Source organism: Halichoerus grypus, chromosome 10 (genome assembly GCF_964656455.1).
Source record: "Halichoerus grypus chromosome 10, mHalGry1.hap1.1, whole genome shotgun sequence".
Classification (NCBI taxonomy): Eukaryota; Metazoa; Chordata; class Mammalia; order Carnivora; family Phocidae; genus Halichoerus; species Halichoerus grypus.
Genome location: NC_135721.1, coordinates 23,859,395 through 23,876,555, shown reverse-complemented (window position 1 = coordinate 23,876,555; position 17,161 = coordinate 23,859,395). Strand labels below are relative to the sequence as shown.

Here is a 17,161-nt window from a genome sequence, read left to right as displayed (position 1 = left end):
CAGGAGTTTTTCAGTTTAATCTTGCTCTACTCCCAATTCACACCTTCCTTCCCTAGAAGGTTTTATATGGCTCCTGGTGGGAAGTTGGTGTTAAAAACAGGCATGCAATAGTGGATGCCTAAACTGTGAGATATTTTTATAACTGGTGTGGAAATGAACCATCATAAACATGTCTCTGAATCTTTTACAACTGGTAGTTTCCCAATACTGCTGGATCCAAACTACCTGTGGACTGATTTCGGCCTGGGGTTGGGGCCATCTCTGTACTGAAGCATCCCATAAGACTTTTATGAATAAATAAATTTAGAAAATAGATACGCTATTTTTCTCCCCCAATCCAGAAGTAGCCACTTACAAGGGTAACTTAAATTGTTACAGTAATTACTAACAAACGCTTAACCCCAAAAATACTCACTTTAGGTTCTCTTTAAATAAAAGCACTCATGTTTAAAATCAAAACAACTTATGGCCACTGTCACCTAAAATGAAGAGGGTTTTGAAGTCTTCAAAGATTAAAGCTTTACCTGTACAACTCCCAGTAATCCGTTTATCTTGTGGTATACTCTCCCCTGTATTTGGTCAACCTCTTCATCCCAAAGCAGAATCATTCCCATTAAGTGCTTTCCCATCTCCAGTGAACAGTGTGTTCATTTTTCAATAAACAATCCAATCTGACTTCATCGTTCATGTTGCCTTTTTTTTTTTTTTTCAGTTTTGCAAATGTAAGTTTTTAAAAGGCACAGAGGACCTCGTTGTTTGTTGTGGTACCTGCCAGTTCCTTAAGTTAACCTAGTGATAGGACATTTTTTTGTTCATATATACTAAACTGTAGTTTGTCAGTGTCTGAGGCAAAAATCATCACACAGAAGTTACTACTGGTAAATTCAGTATCTCCTGGTGTAGATTAGGTTAAATTAACTAAGCCAGAATATCACCTTATCACTAACTGAAGAAAGCCATAGCTACTCAAAGGTATTACATATGTGTTCATATTAAAACTAAGATAAGATGTTATTAAAACTAAGTTAAAACTAAGACAAGGATCAGTGGGAAATAAGTAGTTTTGCACCAATGCAAGACAAAATATACTTTATTGTGACAGCGAATGCACATAGTGCTGCAGGTAAGGCATGCTACCAGGGATCTGCATATAATCAAAGGCCAGTATGGAAATGAATGGGAATGAAAGCTGTCTCTTAAAGCTTGAAGATTTATTCCATGGTGAAGGAAAGATCATTTGTGTCCACTTATCTCAAATGCAGTATTATACACCTACTTAATCAGACACCTATGCCTCTAACCAAGAGCCGGGAAGCAAAGAAGAGAAACTTAATCTTAACTGTACTCAAGAGTCACTTCTAATATCAATGAAAGATTTTGCTAGTTGAGGCAAACATCCTTTACAGACAAAGACCTAGAGATTGAGCACTCAAACATCCATTCATACATTTAAATAATTAGCCAATTTTAATGTCATTTATTTCACCAGAAACAAATACTAGAATACCTAGAAATAGTTTGGATAAAGAAACATTTATATTTTAATACTTCATAATGTTGTAAGTTTGGGGCTAAAATAACACCCTGAGTCAAATTTGATCCCTGAAGGGACCAAGTACAGTTTTAATTTCAATAGCTGAACTTCGGAGGGAAGATCTGAGAAAATAATGCTAATGACAGATCTAGTCCTTTGATGAAACTATTAGGTTCTACAGACTTGTCAAAATCAACACCCAATTGAGGATAGGCTGAAAATGCTTTGTAAAGCATTATTTTTAGATAGGCTCCTTCATTTTCCCTTCTTTTAAAACAGATGCAGATGAAATGTTTTCTGCATGAACGCACACTGACATTCTGTTCAACTCTTTTCTAAATGCAGTACTATGGGTTTAAACAGTAGGCTTTAATTTAAACACAGTAATCTCTTCTACACAGTCAATTTAGCTCGAGAGAGGAAAAGAAACACTACCATGAAAATTACTTATCAAATACTCCGCTCTTCTTTTAGAAGGTGTTTTTAAAAGCAACACAGGACCAAAAACATCCAACTATTACTTTATTTATATTACTATGCTTAAGTTACATGGAAAAGACAACCAAGCAGTTCTGCCCCATTTCAGGAAAAGTTTCCAATCAACACCAATTATGTGGTGACAAATAACTAGGAATGGTGACATCTTTGGGTCAAGACTGACAAGGAAGGATGGGTCTGGTGCTACGGTTCATCTCCAACAAGAATATGGCGCAGCGGCCAGCACAAGCCACACTAACACTGAACCTTTAGCGCTGGTCACAAAGTCGGGTCTCTTCCCTGAAGCTAGCAAATCAAGTGAAATAACTGGGTTTAAAAAACATTTTTTTAAATGAAGCCCAAATAAGTTTAAAAACCATGCTCTTGACACATTTTCCTTTCAAAATTTACATAAAACACACTTTTTCACTCTAACAGCCCAGATTTTTTTTTCCTCACATAGCCCATCATGTAGCTGCAGATAAGATTATTCTGCCTCAAGATGTAAACATAGGGAAAAAAAAATTAACGGCATCTGCATAATATTCTCTCTACACACTGCTGCTGGATGGAAAATTGAAAATTAAAAAAAAAAAAGAAAGAAAGAAAGAAAGGTTCCATCTTAGATTCTCACAACCTCTTGTTCCGCAGTTCATGAATCCGACCCTGATGCTAAGGTGACAGTGTATGTAAGTAGATTTTTGTTTTCAGTGAAGGAGACCTGGGAAAAGATGGAGTTATCTCTTTTTCTTCAAGAGTTATCAGATGGTACGTGCTCCTCGAAGCCCTCACTCTCTCGTACTAGAGCACGTTCCAGGATCACACGGCCTTCCTTATAGCGCTGGCTGTCTTCAGTGGCGAACTCATAGATCCATCCCAGTTTGCTATTGCAGTTCTTGCAGCTCACATCTCGAACCATGTGGCGGCCAGTGAGCATGACCCGGTCTTGAACTTCACTGTACTGCAGGTTAACTACCTAAGAAACATGGGAAAACAAAATTGCCAAGCCCTGTGAGTTATCTGCCAAAGAAGTACACATTATTTTGGTTGGTGCAATAAGAACAACTTCAGAAAAGCAAACAGCAGTTGTTACTTTAGTCAAACCTACAATACCCTTCCCAAGAGCTATTTTTAGAAGTTGCTGGGAAAGGCAAATATCTGGAAACTGCACTGCACTGGCCATCTAATGCAATCTTGCATTACCGTACCATGTACCAGTCCAAGCTGCACTACTTATATATCCTGTAGTCACATTTCTGTTGCAGTGAAGAGTCCTCCACCTGGAGCCATAAAACGTTGGTTTGGATCCAACTGTTATCATTCACCATTCAATGAGGAGTTCAAATAAGGCTACCAATGAAAGAGAACCTAGTATACAACAGGTATTCCACAACTACAAAAAAGTTTGCCAAATTTGTTTCTAGACATACATTTTATATACAAGCCAACTGGGACACACTAGGCCTACTACACTGTGATACAGTTTTCAAATGGATTCAAATAATCTGTGAAGAATTTCCAGTAATTCTGAACATCCAATAATCCTCTATGCTTTACTTTTCTGTAAACGGCCAGATAGTAAATATTTCTGGCTTTGAGGGCTGTATGGTTTTTATTTTAACTATTTAGCTCTGCTATTGTAGCACAAAAGCAGCCATAGGCAATACATTCATGAATGAGCATGCTGTGCTTTATTAAACTGCATTTACAGCAACAGGTAGCTAGCCGGCCATAGTATACCAACTCCTGCTCTGTACCTAAAGAAAGATCAAGAGATCTGCACTATCATTTCTTTCAGAGAAAAGCTTATTTCTAAATGGAACAGAGGGGTGTCCACTGGGGAAGTCTAGCTGACCTTTAAGAGCAGTACCCTGGACTAGTTCTGCCCCTTAGCCTAAAAGATTTGGAAATTCAACTCTGCTAATACACATCAGACTCCAGGAGGCAGAATCACATCAACCAATCTTATTTCATTTCATTTCATTTTTTAAAAGATTTTATTTATTTGACAGAGAGAGACACAGTCCGAGAGGAAACACAAGCAGGGGGAGTGGGAGAGGGAGAAGCAGGCTCCCAGCTGAGTGGGGAGCCCCATGTAGGGCTCGATCCCAGGACCCTGGGATCATGACCCGAGCCGAAGGCAGACGCTTAACAACTGAGCCACCCAGGTGCCCCTCACATCAACCAATTTCAAAGCAAGCCAGAAATCAGAGAAACAGACAGACTAGTCATTATTTTGTAAATCAGGGAACACTCTTCCTGTTGGCATGCAATAAGCCACAACATAATCAGGATGACTGGTGAGCATAAATTAGAGCAAGGGAAGTTGATTAGATGATCTTTATTCACTTGCACTGTCAAACTATGAAAGCTTAACGCAGCTCTCCCTAGGATAAATCAGTGACATGGATATAGGGGTACTTCTGCCCCTCCTTCCATAGTCTGTGAAGTCACTACTAAGTTCTTACACTGAATGTTTCATGAAGCAATGGAGACTGCCCTTCTTATTGTAACACAGTCTTCAAACTTCCACAGTAAAACATCACATTCTAGGAATGCCTTCCTGAGGTCCCAAAGACAAGCTAGTGGACACTCCTTCCTGCACGCAGACTACAGCTCTCGTTCGGGCTCTTCCTGCTATCTCCAAGCTCTGAGGGACACTGTGGTACTGCTGTCAGATATATGCACTGAACTCACTCAGGAGATGAAGCTGGTTTTCCCACCAACCTTGTTAAAAAGAAACGCTCTGCCGGTGGCGCCTGTGAACCGAGTGGAGATGAGCTCTGAGCGGTTGGTCAGGATTGTATCGCAGTTTGCACAAGAAAACAGACGGGTACCACCGATATGATCGAGGAAAATTCTGCCCATTTTTATAGCTGAAGTTCTAAAAACCTAGGAGCAAATGGAAAAGAACAAGAAAGCATCAGGATTAAAAAAAATTGTTGGTATCTACTTGGTGGGGGTCAGAGAGAACCATTTATATATATATAATGATCTCTGCTTCGTAGTTCTTAGTATGGGAAGTAGTTGACTCTGTGCTAAAGGATCCAAGGTTCATGCACTGAACAAACGAACAGGCATACCAAGCTAAGAACTGTTTAGAAGCAGTGAGCCAAGGAAGCAAACATGTTTAGGCAAGGCTGGAACAATATCACTTCTCTTCTGGCTGGTATGACAAACACAGGAAGAAACTGGAGTATCAGAAACCGAATAATGAGAAGCACAGGCAGAGATGTGAGAAAAAAGGCTTTAGCCTAAGTGTTAAGGGTACATTCTGTGCATATGTAATCTGAGGAAAGACTTGTGGGGCACGTGTGGGTGATCACAAGAGTAGAAAAGGGGCAATCAGAAATGGGAAGAGGGTAGTCCCGGTTAAGAGAGGGGCAGCTCCGGCCATCAGGCACCCTACAATCCCGGAGGGGCGACGGCACTAACAGCAGTATGCTGGGAGTCTGTGGGGGCACTGTACTCGGTGCTTCCCTTATTTCAGAATCATCCCAACAACTCTGTGAGGTTATCACCCCCATTTCATAAATTATCCAAGGTTATTAACTGATCAAAGGTCACAGAGCTTTCAAGTACAGAAAATCATCACTGGAATGCAGTTCACCCACCCTAAAGCCAAAATTCTTGCATTACCCTGGTATAAGGCTAGGAAAACAAGCACAGAAAAGAAGGGAAAGATAAGCCATTATTACATAACTTATATTTAAGAAACCATACTGATTCAATAAATCACAGAAGTGCTGAAACACTGAAACAAGAAGCTTTGAAACCCAGCTTCTGAAAACAAGGATAATCACACTTCAGTATTTCAAAAGTTAGAGTTAGTATGTGCAACTCCTTGAATTCACAGCAATTAATCCCCTTCAGCACTATTTTTTAAAGATGTAGATATAGTCAAGAATACACTACAGCTCTCATTAAATAAAGAATTTATTCCTGGTATAGTTTTCAGCTCCTGTGTTTTAAATATTTATATCACCTATCTTTAAAATGGCATGCAAAGCTGATGCAGCTGCCACTATGAAAACAAACCCTACAATCTATGTTTGTAGTACGAATCCACTGTCATTTTAAATTTGGGGAAATTTCATTACCAATTAAAAATTCCATCATTCCTTCTTACATCTGTGAACTTGCTTTAGTTATTAGGCAGTCCTAATGTCACCAAAAAAGTCATCACAAAGGTTATGATGACTTCCATTAAACATTTTGATATGGAAGTTTAATAAGAAAAACAAATGGTAAATACAATTAAAATTTGTGGCTAGTGAAAGGAAAACCACTGCCCATTAACAAACATGTCAATGAATAAACCCTGGGTGAAAACAAGACTTAAGAAATATTTAGCTTTTTGATTACATTTCTGCAAAATGACAACAGAAGAGTTACTATTGTTTCACCAGCCTTTAAAATGATAGCACTACCTTTTTCAGATGCTTAAGAACACAGTATTTGTTACATAAAGGTCAGATGTTGCAAATTTTAGGCCTGCAGGCTGAACTCATTTGGTGGCATAGGGATAAAACAGTGAACAAAACAAATAACCCTTCCCTTACGAAACATATGTGCATATGTTTAATTTGGCCCACAAAGTTTTTTATTAATAAAAAACACCTGGGCCACCATCAAACATGAAAGATTTCATTAAAGAGCCTCTGTTTTGTTTTGTTTTGTTTTTTAAACAATAGGGAGATCTGGCCCACAGGGCACGTGTTCTCCTGTGGCAACAATGACTGGAGGTGACTGGTAGCTGCACTCCCCCAAGGTCATTGGGTCTGCTCAGTCACCACTTTGCATCACATAATTACTTCCCCTGTAAGACATCTGGGTTTATGACTCTTCATATAACCACAGCATACAACAACTTGTGAGCAGGTGATCTGGGTCATGTTTCTTACTGCTGCTCAACTACAGAAAGTAATCAACAGCAAGGTTTTACAGTCTCACCTCTTAAGACACAGTCCTCAGATTCCATAATTCTTTGAAAACCAGTATAGTGCAGTGATTTAGCCTCCTGCTTGGGCTTCTGGGACTCATTACTTTAAAGCAAATTTTCCTTCAAACTTTTAAATATTCATATTGTAACTTCTTTCAACCATAATGCAGTATTAACTAGATGTGTTTGAACTGGCCATGGCAGACACAAGGCTGCTGTGGAAAATGTACTGAGACTTCAAAATGAACTCTCCCTGTACCCTCTGCCTACATCATTCTATCTTTAACTCAAAATTACCATATAGCTGTGACCATTTGCTACTGGATACAGGCAATCTCTTTATTCCTAAATGGGGTAAAGAGATTTAACATGTTTTTTCTTCCTTGCTTCAAATTCAGTCTATTTTTTACTTTTACCCAAGTATTTTTACTGGATTCAATTATATGATTCATTACCAAGACCAAAAATATCTGTGCAGAATCACTATTCCTAGTTGTGATTTCCATTTATAGAGTACTATATATGGATATAAAACTGTAAAATTAGTTATTTGCCAAAAAAGATAGGCTAGAATGCCATGGAATCTAGCAAAAGCAAGCAAAACATCCCTTTCTATCAAAGGTCTGATCTTTAGGAAGTAGGGTCATTAGGTTCTAGGTGTTAAGCCTTAGTTTTGCAGGGCTAGAGACTCAACCTACTGACTCACACTATCCAAATTCTCAAGAGGCTGCTATCAATCAGAATGCCACTTTATATTTAAGGAGAAAGGTCATTAAAAAGCTAAGACATAGAGCCTGAATCAGACTCCTTTGGACCTGGAGGATATACTGAACTCTGCCTTAGACCTAGTAATTATTTAGTGTCTACACTGTATGGGACACTATGTCACATTCCACATTTAATCCTGACAGTTTTTTAATCGTCACCCTATTTTTGCAGAGGAAGAAATAAAGTCTATGTGACTTCCTGACACTGGCCAAGCTGGAGCCTGAATGAAACCTTGCTCCAGTTGTTCTTTTCCATCTCCTCATTCTCTAGTGACCAAAGGGCTGCCAGATTCATGGCCTTTCTCCTCAGATTTATCATGTACCCTTCCTGCCTCCATGCTGATCCCTCCTGTATTTCCTTTCTTAAGTGGTGGCCAGTTCGAAAGACATACTCTCCTAAACTAGTAAACCCTGGCAACCTCTCACAAAACGTCCTAAATCACTTTTGGAGGTCTTTCCTCCTTCCCCATCAATGTCTTAATTCAAATTCTCATCCCTTCTAGATAAACCTCTTGTGGCCAGGGAGTGTATATTATTAAATGCAATGCACATTCACAGGTACCCCTACATTTGTGCTAAATTTGATAGCACTACAAAAATAAGGTCAAAGGCATGTGCTTTAGCCATCTCTCTCTCTCTCTTTTTTTTTTTTTAAGAGAGGGAGAAGGAGAGAGAGAGAGGAGAGGGGCAGAGGAAGAGAGAGAGAATCCCAAGCAAGCTCCACACCTAGCACGGAGACGACTTGGGGCTTGATCTCACCACCGTGAAATTACACCTGAGCCCAGATCGACTGAGCCACCCAGGTGCCCCACCATCTTTTTCTAAGAGCTCAGACAGACCACTCCTCTACAAACTTGGAAACTTTTCTTCTGACAAAATAGAATATAGCTAATTCTTTTAGCAAAAAAGTCCCCAGATTTTTAAAGGAATAATTTACACACCATAAAATTTAGCCACTGTTTAAGTATACAATTGAATGATTTTTAGTAGATTTATAAGGTTGTGCCACTACTTTGTATCACCACAACCCAGCATTAGAATATTTCTATCACCTCCCCAAAATGCCCACAAAGCCTTCTGCAGTCACAGGTAACCAGTGATCTACTATTTTTGTTTTTACATTCAAAATATTTCCCAGATATGCTAAGTCTCTTGCTTAGACTTAGAAGAGTTCCAAATCTCTTCAGCCACATATTTTAAAAACACCTTAAAATTGAGCTGCTTTTACACATGACTAATATTCTCTGTGTTGACTCTAGGGGCACCTTACTGTGTCTCTAAGTAATAAAATACATGCTTTGATATCTGTCAGTGTTGAAGTTCAAGTTTATAACCAAAACTAGGGCCAAACTCATCATAGCTAAAGCTTTAAGATGCTTTCTTCCTTTTTACAATCTCAAGCAAAAAACAGTAATAATCTTAATTTTAATAAGTACCATTTCCCAGATAATTTTATAAATAAGTCCTCTTTGGTACTTGCTTTTCTTACTTCCAGGTTATTAAAATCGTTAAAAGCTTGAAGTAAGTACCAAACATGGTTGTTTACTAGGAGCCTATTATCAGTTTATCTGAAATTAATGGAAACTGAAGGGCCAGGTTGAAAATATAAGTGAAATTCATAGATGATCTAAAGACCACATTTTAGTAATTGTTTCAATTTCCTTCCCCCTTCAACAGTATATTTAGCTAGCTAGAATTTTCCATTTCTATTTTAATAGGAGACCCTGGTGAAGCAATCACATTTTTGAACCTCTACCTTTTTATAGAATTTTTAAAAAATTCACAGGATTTACAGAATCTGTAAGAGAAAAAAAGCTTTTTTGCTTTGAAAAATTCACAAAATACAATGTCTCCAGGAATGTGTAACAGTTGACCCTTGAACAATGTGGGGGGTGGTGGTTAAGGATGTCAACCAGGCGCCCCCCCTGCATAGTGGAAAATCTGCATATAACCACTGACTCCCCAAAAACTTAACAGGCTATTGTTGACCCAAAGCCTTACTGACAACATAAACATAAGCGTCAAATAACACCTTTTGTATGTTGAATGCATTATATACTGTATTCTTACAATAAAGTAAGCTAGAACAGAAAACATTACAAAAACTATGAAAAAATACATCTACAGTACCGTATTTATCGAAAAAATCCACACATAAGCAGACTCATGCAGTTCCAACCTGTGTCCGAAGTCAACTATTACAAAAATTAGACAATATGGACTATGTAATTTCTTACTTTGAGTCCAAGTCAATAAAACAACTCTCTAAAAATGGCTATTTTTAGTTGAGATTTAAGGGGTTTTTTTTTAAAGCAGTTTTAGGTTCACAGCAAAAAAACACCTGCCAAGATTTTTCTCTTTAAGAAATCCATGAAAGGCAGGTTTTTGTATCCATGTAAGTTTTTGGTTCCTTTGGGTAAATACCAAGGAGTACAACTGCTGGATCATATGCCAAGTCTTCCAAAGTGGCTGTACCATTTTACATTCCCACCAGTAGGGAATGAAAGTTCCTGTTACTCTACACATCCTCTTCAGCATTTGATGATGTCAGTGTTCAGGATTTTGGCCATTCCAATCGGTGTGTGTGTAGGGGTGTCTCGTTTTAATTTGCATTTCCCTAACGGCATATGATATGGAGCATCTTTTCATATGCTATTTGCCATTTTTAAAATCAGGTAGTTTTCTTTTTGTTGAGTTTTTAAGAGTTCTTTGTATATACTGGATAAGACCTTTATCCGACATCTTTGCAAATTTTTTCTCCCAGCCTGTGGCTTATCTTCTTGCGCTCTTGATGTCTTTTGCACAGAAGTTTTTAATTTTAATGAAGTCCAGCTTATCAATTATTTCTTTCATGGATTATGCCTTTGGTGTTGTAAAGAAAGTCACTGCTATACACAATGCCATCTAGATTTTCTCCTATGTTATCTTCTAGGAGTTTTATAGTTTTGCATTTTACATGTAGGTCTGTGACTGATTTTAATTTTTGTGAATGAGGTGTAAGGTCTGTGTCTAGATTTTTTTTTTTGCATGTGGAGGTCCAGTTATTTTAGCACTGGTTTATTGAAAATACTATCTACATGAGGAAATTGAAAATGAAATTGTATTTCATTTCCACTGTATTGCCTTTGCACCTGTCAAGTATCAGTTCATGATATTTATGTGGATCTCTTTCTGGGCTCTCTGTTCTGTTCCATTGATCTATTTGTCTACTCTTTGGTCAAAACCATACTGTCTTGATTACTGTAACTTTATATTAAGTCTTAAAGTCAGGTAGTGTCAGTCTTCTGTTCTCTTTCAATATCGTATTGGCTATTCTTTTGCCTCTCTATAGAAACTTTAGAATCAGTTTGTTGATATTCACAAAGTAATTTGTTGGGATTTTGATTGGTATTGCACTGAATCCAAAATTGGGAATAACTAATAGTGTGACAACACTGAGTCTTCCTATCTATGAACATGTAGTCTCTCCATTTATTTCATTCTTGATTTCATTTTTTTTTTTTTAAGATTTATTTATTTGATAGAGAGAGAGACACAGCGAGAGAGGGAACACAAGCAGGGGGAGTGGGAGAGGGAGAAGCAGGCTTCCCGCCGAGCAGGGAGCCCGATGCGGGGCTTGATCCCAGGACCCCGGGATCATGACCTGAGCTGAAGGCAGACGCTCAACCGACTGAGCCACCCAGGTGCCCCTCTTGATTTCATTTATTTTTCCTCATATAGATCTTGTAACATTTTGTTAGATTTATACCTAGGTATTTCATTTTTTTGGATGCTAAATGTTACTGTTTTTCATTTCAAATTCTACTTGTTCACAGCTAATATATATATATATGCATACACACACACACACACACAAAATCAATGACAAATATGGTATCTTGTTCTTTGTCTGGCTCATTGCTATATACTTTCCTTAAAAGCAGGGGTCAGCAAACTAAGGCCTGTGGGTAAAATTCAAGTTCACCACCTGTTTCTGAATGGCCCACAAGCTAAGAATGGTTTTTATGCTTTTAAATGGTAGGAAAAAGACATCAAAAGATTATTTTGTGACACATGAGAACTACATGAAATTCAAATTTGCGTCCCTAAATAAAGTTTTACTGGCACACAGCCACATCCATTTGTTTATACTGGAAAGCTCTCTCACTGCCATAGCAGAGTCTTGAATAGTTGTGGCTGAAACCTTATGGCTTGTAAAATTCACAATATTCACTATCTGGCCCCTGACAAAGTATGCTGACCCCTGTTAAAAACGCTTTCAGACAGCAAAAAGGGCTTTTCATTTAGAAAGCAGTCTTTCTCGGGCGCCTGGGTGGCTCAGTTGTTGGGCGTCTGCCTTCGGCTCAGGTCATGATCCCAGGGTCCTGGGATCGAGTCCCACATCGGGCTCCCTGCTCGGCAGGAAGCCTGCTTCTCCCTCTCCCACTCCCCCTGCTTGTGTTCCTGCTCTCGCTGTCTCTCTCTCTCTGTCAAATAAATAAATAAAATCTTTAAAAAAAAAAAAAAAAAAAAAAAGAAAGCAGTCTTTCTCAGTAAAAAAGTAAACTTAGTTGGCACTCAGATTTAAGGATCAACAGGAATATTAGACAGGATCAATTTAATCCTGCTCCCCTTTTCTTCAGATATTCCTAGCTAAAATCTTTAACTTTCTATAATCAGATCAGCTCTAAAAAGACTGCAAAAATAAATAATATATACCACCTAGCTGCTGCTTCCTTCTCTCTGCATCCCCAGGACTTAAACAATGTGGCCCAGACATTTGATTTCTGCAATCAGACAGCCTGGGTTCAAATCTCAGCTCTGCCCCTTAAAAGCTGTGTAAACTTTGGATAAGGTATCCTCTGCTTCTTCATCTGTAAAATGGAGATACCAGTATCCATCTCTGAGTTGTGAGAATTCAATGCAGATTATACATTATGAGAATAGTGCCCGGCATACCATAAATGTTAAACAAAGGTAATGCAGTAAAATTAGATTTCCTTCATCCACATTCCCCACCCCAACTTCCCCGTCCTATTAAAGAGGAAGAAGGCGGACGCCTGGGTGGCTCTGTCGGTTAAGCGTCAGCCTTCGGCTCAGGTTATGATCCCAGGGTCCTAGGATCAAGTCCTCCATCAGGCTCCCTGCTCTCCTCCATGCTCATGCTCTCTGTCTCTCTCTCAAATAAATAAAATCTCTTAAAAAAATAAAAAAGGAGGAAGAAAGCAAAACACAGAACATGAGACAAATAACAATTAACTGGCTTCACCTCATGTTAATTACTGCAAAGCTAAGCGAAGAGGTGACAGAAATTACAAGCAACAGGAAAGTTAGAAACCTTCTGAAGCATCTCAAATTCTCATTGTCACAGTTCCAACCCTCCTTGTAATTAATAATCCAGTTGGGATCCAACCCTCGCAGGTAGATTTGGCCAAAGAAAGCATCACACTGCCCAGCCCTAAAAATACCAGGGAGAATAGTAGGTATTGATTTGCATCTGTAAGGACCCACTGATGAGAAAAACACCCTGTTCACAGACTTTTCCTCTAAAAAGCAATTATTTCCTCAGGGCATTTCCATGGACCACAGAACAGACAATACTGGGACTCTACCTATTGCTGGACAAGTGAGTGGGGTTTTTCCAATGCCAGGAGGTGGTTGGCAAATGCAACCTACAAAGACTCTCTCCAGCAGGGAACTGAATGTGCAGAGGCCTAGTGCAGAAAGGGTTCAAGAAATCTGCTCTTCCAGAGGAAATTGTGTTTTGCGATGGTTCTGGTAAAATGAAAACACACTGAAGCATGTTTATCTGTTTTTCAGTCTCTCCCCTCTCCAAGACAAAAGAAGGAACAAAACCTAAAGACTTTTAATAGTTTTGGGTTGATTACTATAATTAACATTTAATGCTATTGTTCTCTCATCAACTATTTTCATACTGACTTGTGACTAAATTCTATTGAAAACTTAAAAAGGAGAAAATAAATTGAGTTCCATCCATAAAACCAATTTACCAATTTTTGTACAAAATATTTACCAAGCCAAGGTTTCAGTGACAAGCGAAAGCTCTGTTTTCCCCTTGTTCTCTTGCAATACCCGACCAGTTTCCTTTGCTGTGTTAAATGATGTTCTGGTTGTGGAATCAGGTCTTCAATGGGCAGTAACCTGTACTTTTGTTTTTGTCCTTCAAATAATGCCTTTGTTGTTGAATGTTTTCCAGATTTACTATATTTCTATTAATACTTACTGTTTAGTCATCACTAGAAAATAAGAGTAGTTATGTAACTCAGTGAGGCAGCTAAACTGAGTTGGTAATCTCCCCAAAACACCCCATTGGCAAGACAAATTCGAGATCTCTCATTTGTTGTGATGCAATACCATGAGTCAAAAAAGCCTTATCGGGTGGACTGGAGTATAAATGAACTGTCTGGTTTCCTGATTAAGGTGTCAAGTAACAAATTCATGTCATAGCTAAGGTTCATTTCCTACATTACCCAGATATTAGGACAGGATTGCCAGAGAAACAGATAATGATTTATATAGCCATTTAGGCTCTATAAAACCTAAAATGGTATTTTGGGCACAAATGTACTTAGGACTATCTGTGAATCTCATGAATATATTTAGAACTAGCTTTCACATCTCATGAACATATTTAGGACTATGTTGGAGGGTAGTGTCTAATTTAATATCTTCTTTTTATCTAATTTAATATCTTCTTTTTAGACTTAATTTTGGCTTTATTTCCCTTCCCTTTTGTTTCTAAACCTTTTTCTCTCTTCTACCACTTCAGTAGAGCAAAAGGCAAATAAGTAGGGAAAGGTCCTTGATGATCCAACCATATATTATTTTTAGAAACCACATGTATGTTACTAACCATTTTGGAAAAGTTGTTTTCTAAAAATTCAATTTCCATAGTTCCCCTGTATAGAATTAAATAATTTACTTGAGCACATTTTATTATCTCCCTCCCCTACAGATAAGATGGTTGCTAGAGATAAACTTAAAAAGAAAGTCAAGCAGTAGGCCTATAGTGGGCACTGAGATGGGTGAGGATATGATAAAGTTAGATATGTCCTTCCCAAGGAGGTACATTCTACCTGGTGTTCCACTACGTTCCCAGAAAGATAATGGGATAAATGGAAAAATACATTGTGTGCCAAATTCCACAAGCTCCACCTTCTCACTATTTGTAAATGCTCCAGGCCTGTTTTTCCTTCCAGGCCTGTCTGCCCAAAAGCCACCCAAGGACTCTCCCATTTTCTAGGTCTAAGCAATACCAATCCATTTAAGAATGCTTCCCACTTCACTCTTACCCACTGCCCCATTTTGAAACTCCCATGACACTCATTTCATACTTTAGTAACACGTACGTTTGTCCTGTTACTCAATTTCATTTGTCTATGACTTTTTACTAAGCTACAGGCTTCTAGAGAAAAGTTCTTGGTAACTTCCTTCTTATCTAACACAGTACAAATACGCAATCAAGTCTTAGGAAAAGAATCCACCAAGATACTTCACATCTGGCAGAAATATTTACCCTGGGAACACTTCGTGTGTTTTGGTTCGTCTGTGTTGGAACGCTGCTGCAACACTGTGTACACGGCCACGCAAAGTGAGCTAATATCCTATTACCCCCAGTGTGACTTCACCAGCAAGTCTAGTTTTCCAAAACCACAAGGTTAGCTAGCCTGAGGTTACTTCAGGTTTTCCATCTGTCAAGGAGACCTGGAATAAAAATCCTCAGATTACCGACAGGGCTCTGTAAACAGAAAAAGTTTAAAAATAAATGAGCTGTACACCTTCCCAGACTCTCTCCCTTGAAGGGGGGGGGCGGAGATTAATAGGCGTCACGATTAAACAGATCTTTTGGTAGCAGTTCCGTTTTCCAACGCCCGCTGTTCACAATACTCATTGTCCTACCTAGCTACCTCGAAGGAGGGCAGAATAAAGGGGCTGCGAGAGCACGCCCACCCTCCCACCCGCGGGGCGAGGCCGGGCGCGACCCGCAGCCGCCCAGACCCCGCCAGCCGCCCGCGGCCCCAGCTGGCCCCAGCTGATTGCGGGCACGTGACGCCGCGGGCCAATCGGGAGGGGCCGGGCCGAGCGCGGCGCGGCCTCCTCCCGCACCACAAACACGGGCCGGAAACAGCTGAGCGGGCGGCGGCGCGGGGTCCCGGCCTGGCCGCCGTGGCCCGGGGACGCCCGACGGCCGTCCAACAGTCGCACCCGGCCCTCCGCCGGCCCAGCGGGGCCCCACGCTCGCTTCTGGGGCCAGCCTGCGAGCTACAGGGCAGGGTGGCCGACATTCACCAGGCGGGGCAGACACAAAGCCAACACGGCCCCCCGCCCGGAGCTAGTGCCAGGGGGCCGGGACGGTGGCTCTTTTTCAAGAGGCGCCGCGCCGCGGCGTAATCACGGCCCCGCAGCTCGGAACCGAGTTCGGACTTCACTCGGGGGCCGGGGGCGCGGCGAGGCTGCCGAGGAGCAGGCCTCCGGACATCTGCGGTGGCGCGGAGTCCCGGCGCGCCCCCGACACTGCGGCGGGGACGCGGCCCGTGGGGGCGGGGCAGGCGGGAGGTGGGGGTGGGGGGGGATCGCCGGCCAAACTGCCCGCGGAAGGGCCTCCTAGGCGGCGCCGGGGAACCGGCCGGGCGGGAGGGCGCGGGCGCCGAGCTGAGGGGTCGCGGCTGTTGCGGTCGCGCCGGTCGTCCCGGCTGCGCGGCGGGGGCGGGCCGACGGCGGCCGCCGCGCCTGGGCCTCACAAAGAGGAAACAGCCCAGCGCGCAGCCCCGGCACTGGGGCCCGCCCAGAGGGGTCGAGGGCGGCCGCGCTGGGACCCCGGGGGGAGCCCGACGAGGAAGAGGCACTTCCTGCCTGAGTCCCCCCGCCCCGGGCCGATCCCGGAGTGCTTCGAAGCCGTCGGCCCGGAGGGCTCCTCAGCCCCCGTCGGGCTCCGAGGCCAGCCCCCCGCCCACCGCACTCACCCCGAGCGGCTGTGAGATCCGCGGCCGCCAGCGGCTCTTCGCTCCTCAGCTGGGATGAAGCCCCTCGGCCACCGAGTCTCCAGGTTTAGTCAGGCCCTGGCCTTGGCCCCGCCTCTCCCTGGTTGGGCCTCCGCGTCAATCACTCAGCATAGCTCCGCCCCTCGAACAGTCGGCTCTCCCGGTTGGCCCAGAACCCCCTTCATTTCTAGGCCCCGCCCCCATCCCTGGCACCCTGCCCCTTCCGCTGGGCCCCGCCCCTTCCCTGGTTCACCCTCCCCCACTCCCTCTCCCCTCCGCGTCGCTGCCCACCCCTCCCAGAAGCCGCAGACACAGGGCGAGCTCCCGCAGTTCGCCCCGCCCCTGACTCTACTCCTCGTACTCGTACAGCCAATCAAAGAGGCTAACTCTGCCCCTTCTCCGGAGGCGGCCAATGTGGAGAGACTTAGGATCCACCTCCTTCCCAGCTGAGAGCACACAA

General features: G+C 41.8%; 1 protein-coding gene across 3 annotated transcripts; it reads right to left on the bottom strand.

Annotated features, from left to right (window-relative positions):
* Positions 1 to 1,072: 1,072 nt before the first annotated feature.
* On the bottom strand, positions 1,073 to 16,826 carry YPEL5 (yippee like 5). Of its 3 annotated transcripts, XM_036075810.2 has the most exons (4): positions 16,684 to 16,826; positions 15,237 to 15,424; positions 4,739 to 4,903; positions 1,073 to 2,987 (listed from the first exon to the last, which is right to left on the bottom strand). In XM_036075810.2, the coding sequence occupies exons 3-4, from the start codon at positions 4,877 to 4,879 to the stop codon at positions 2,763 to 2,765; spliced, it is 366 nt and encodes a 121-aa protein (XP_035931703.1). In that variant the 5' UTR covers positions 4,880 to 4,903; positions 15,237 to 15,424; positions 16,684 to 16,826; the 3' UTR covers positions 1,073 to 2,762. The 3 variants fall into 3 exon arrangements, with proteins under 3 accessions (XP_035931703.1, XP_035931702.1, XP_077912269.1); XM_036075809.2 differs by lacking the exon at positions 15,237 to 15,424; XM_078056143.1 differs by lacking the exon at positions 16,684 to 16,826 and having other exon boundaries at positions 15,237 to 15,435.
* Positions 16,827 to 17,161: the final 335 nt, after the last annotated feature.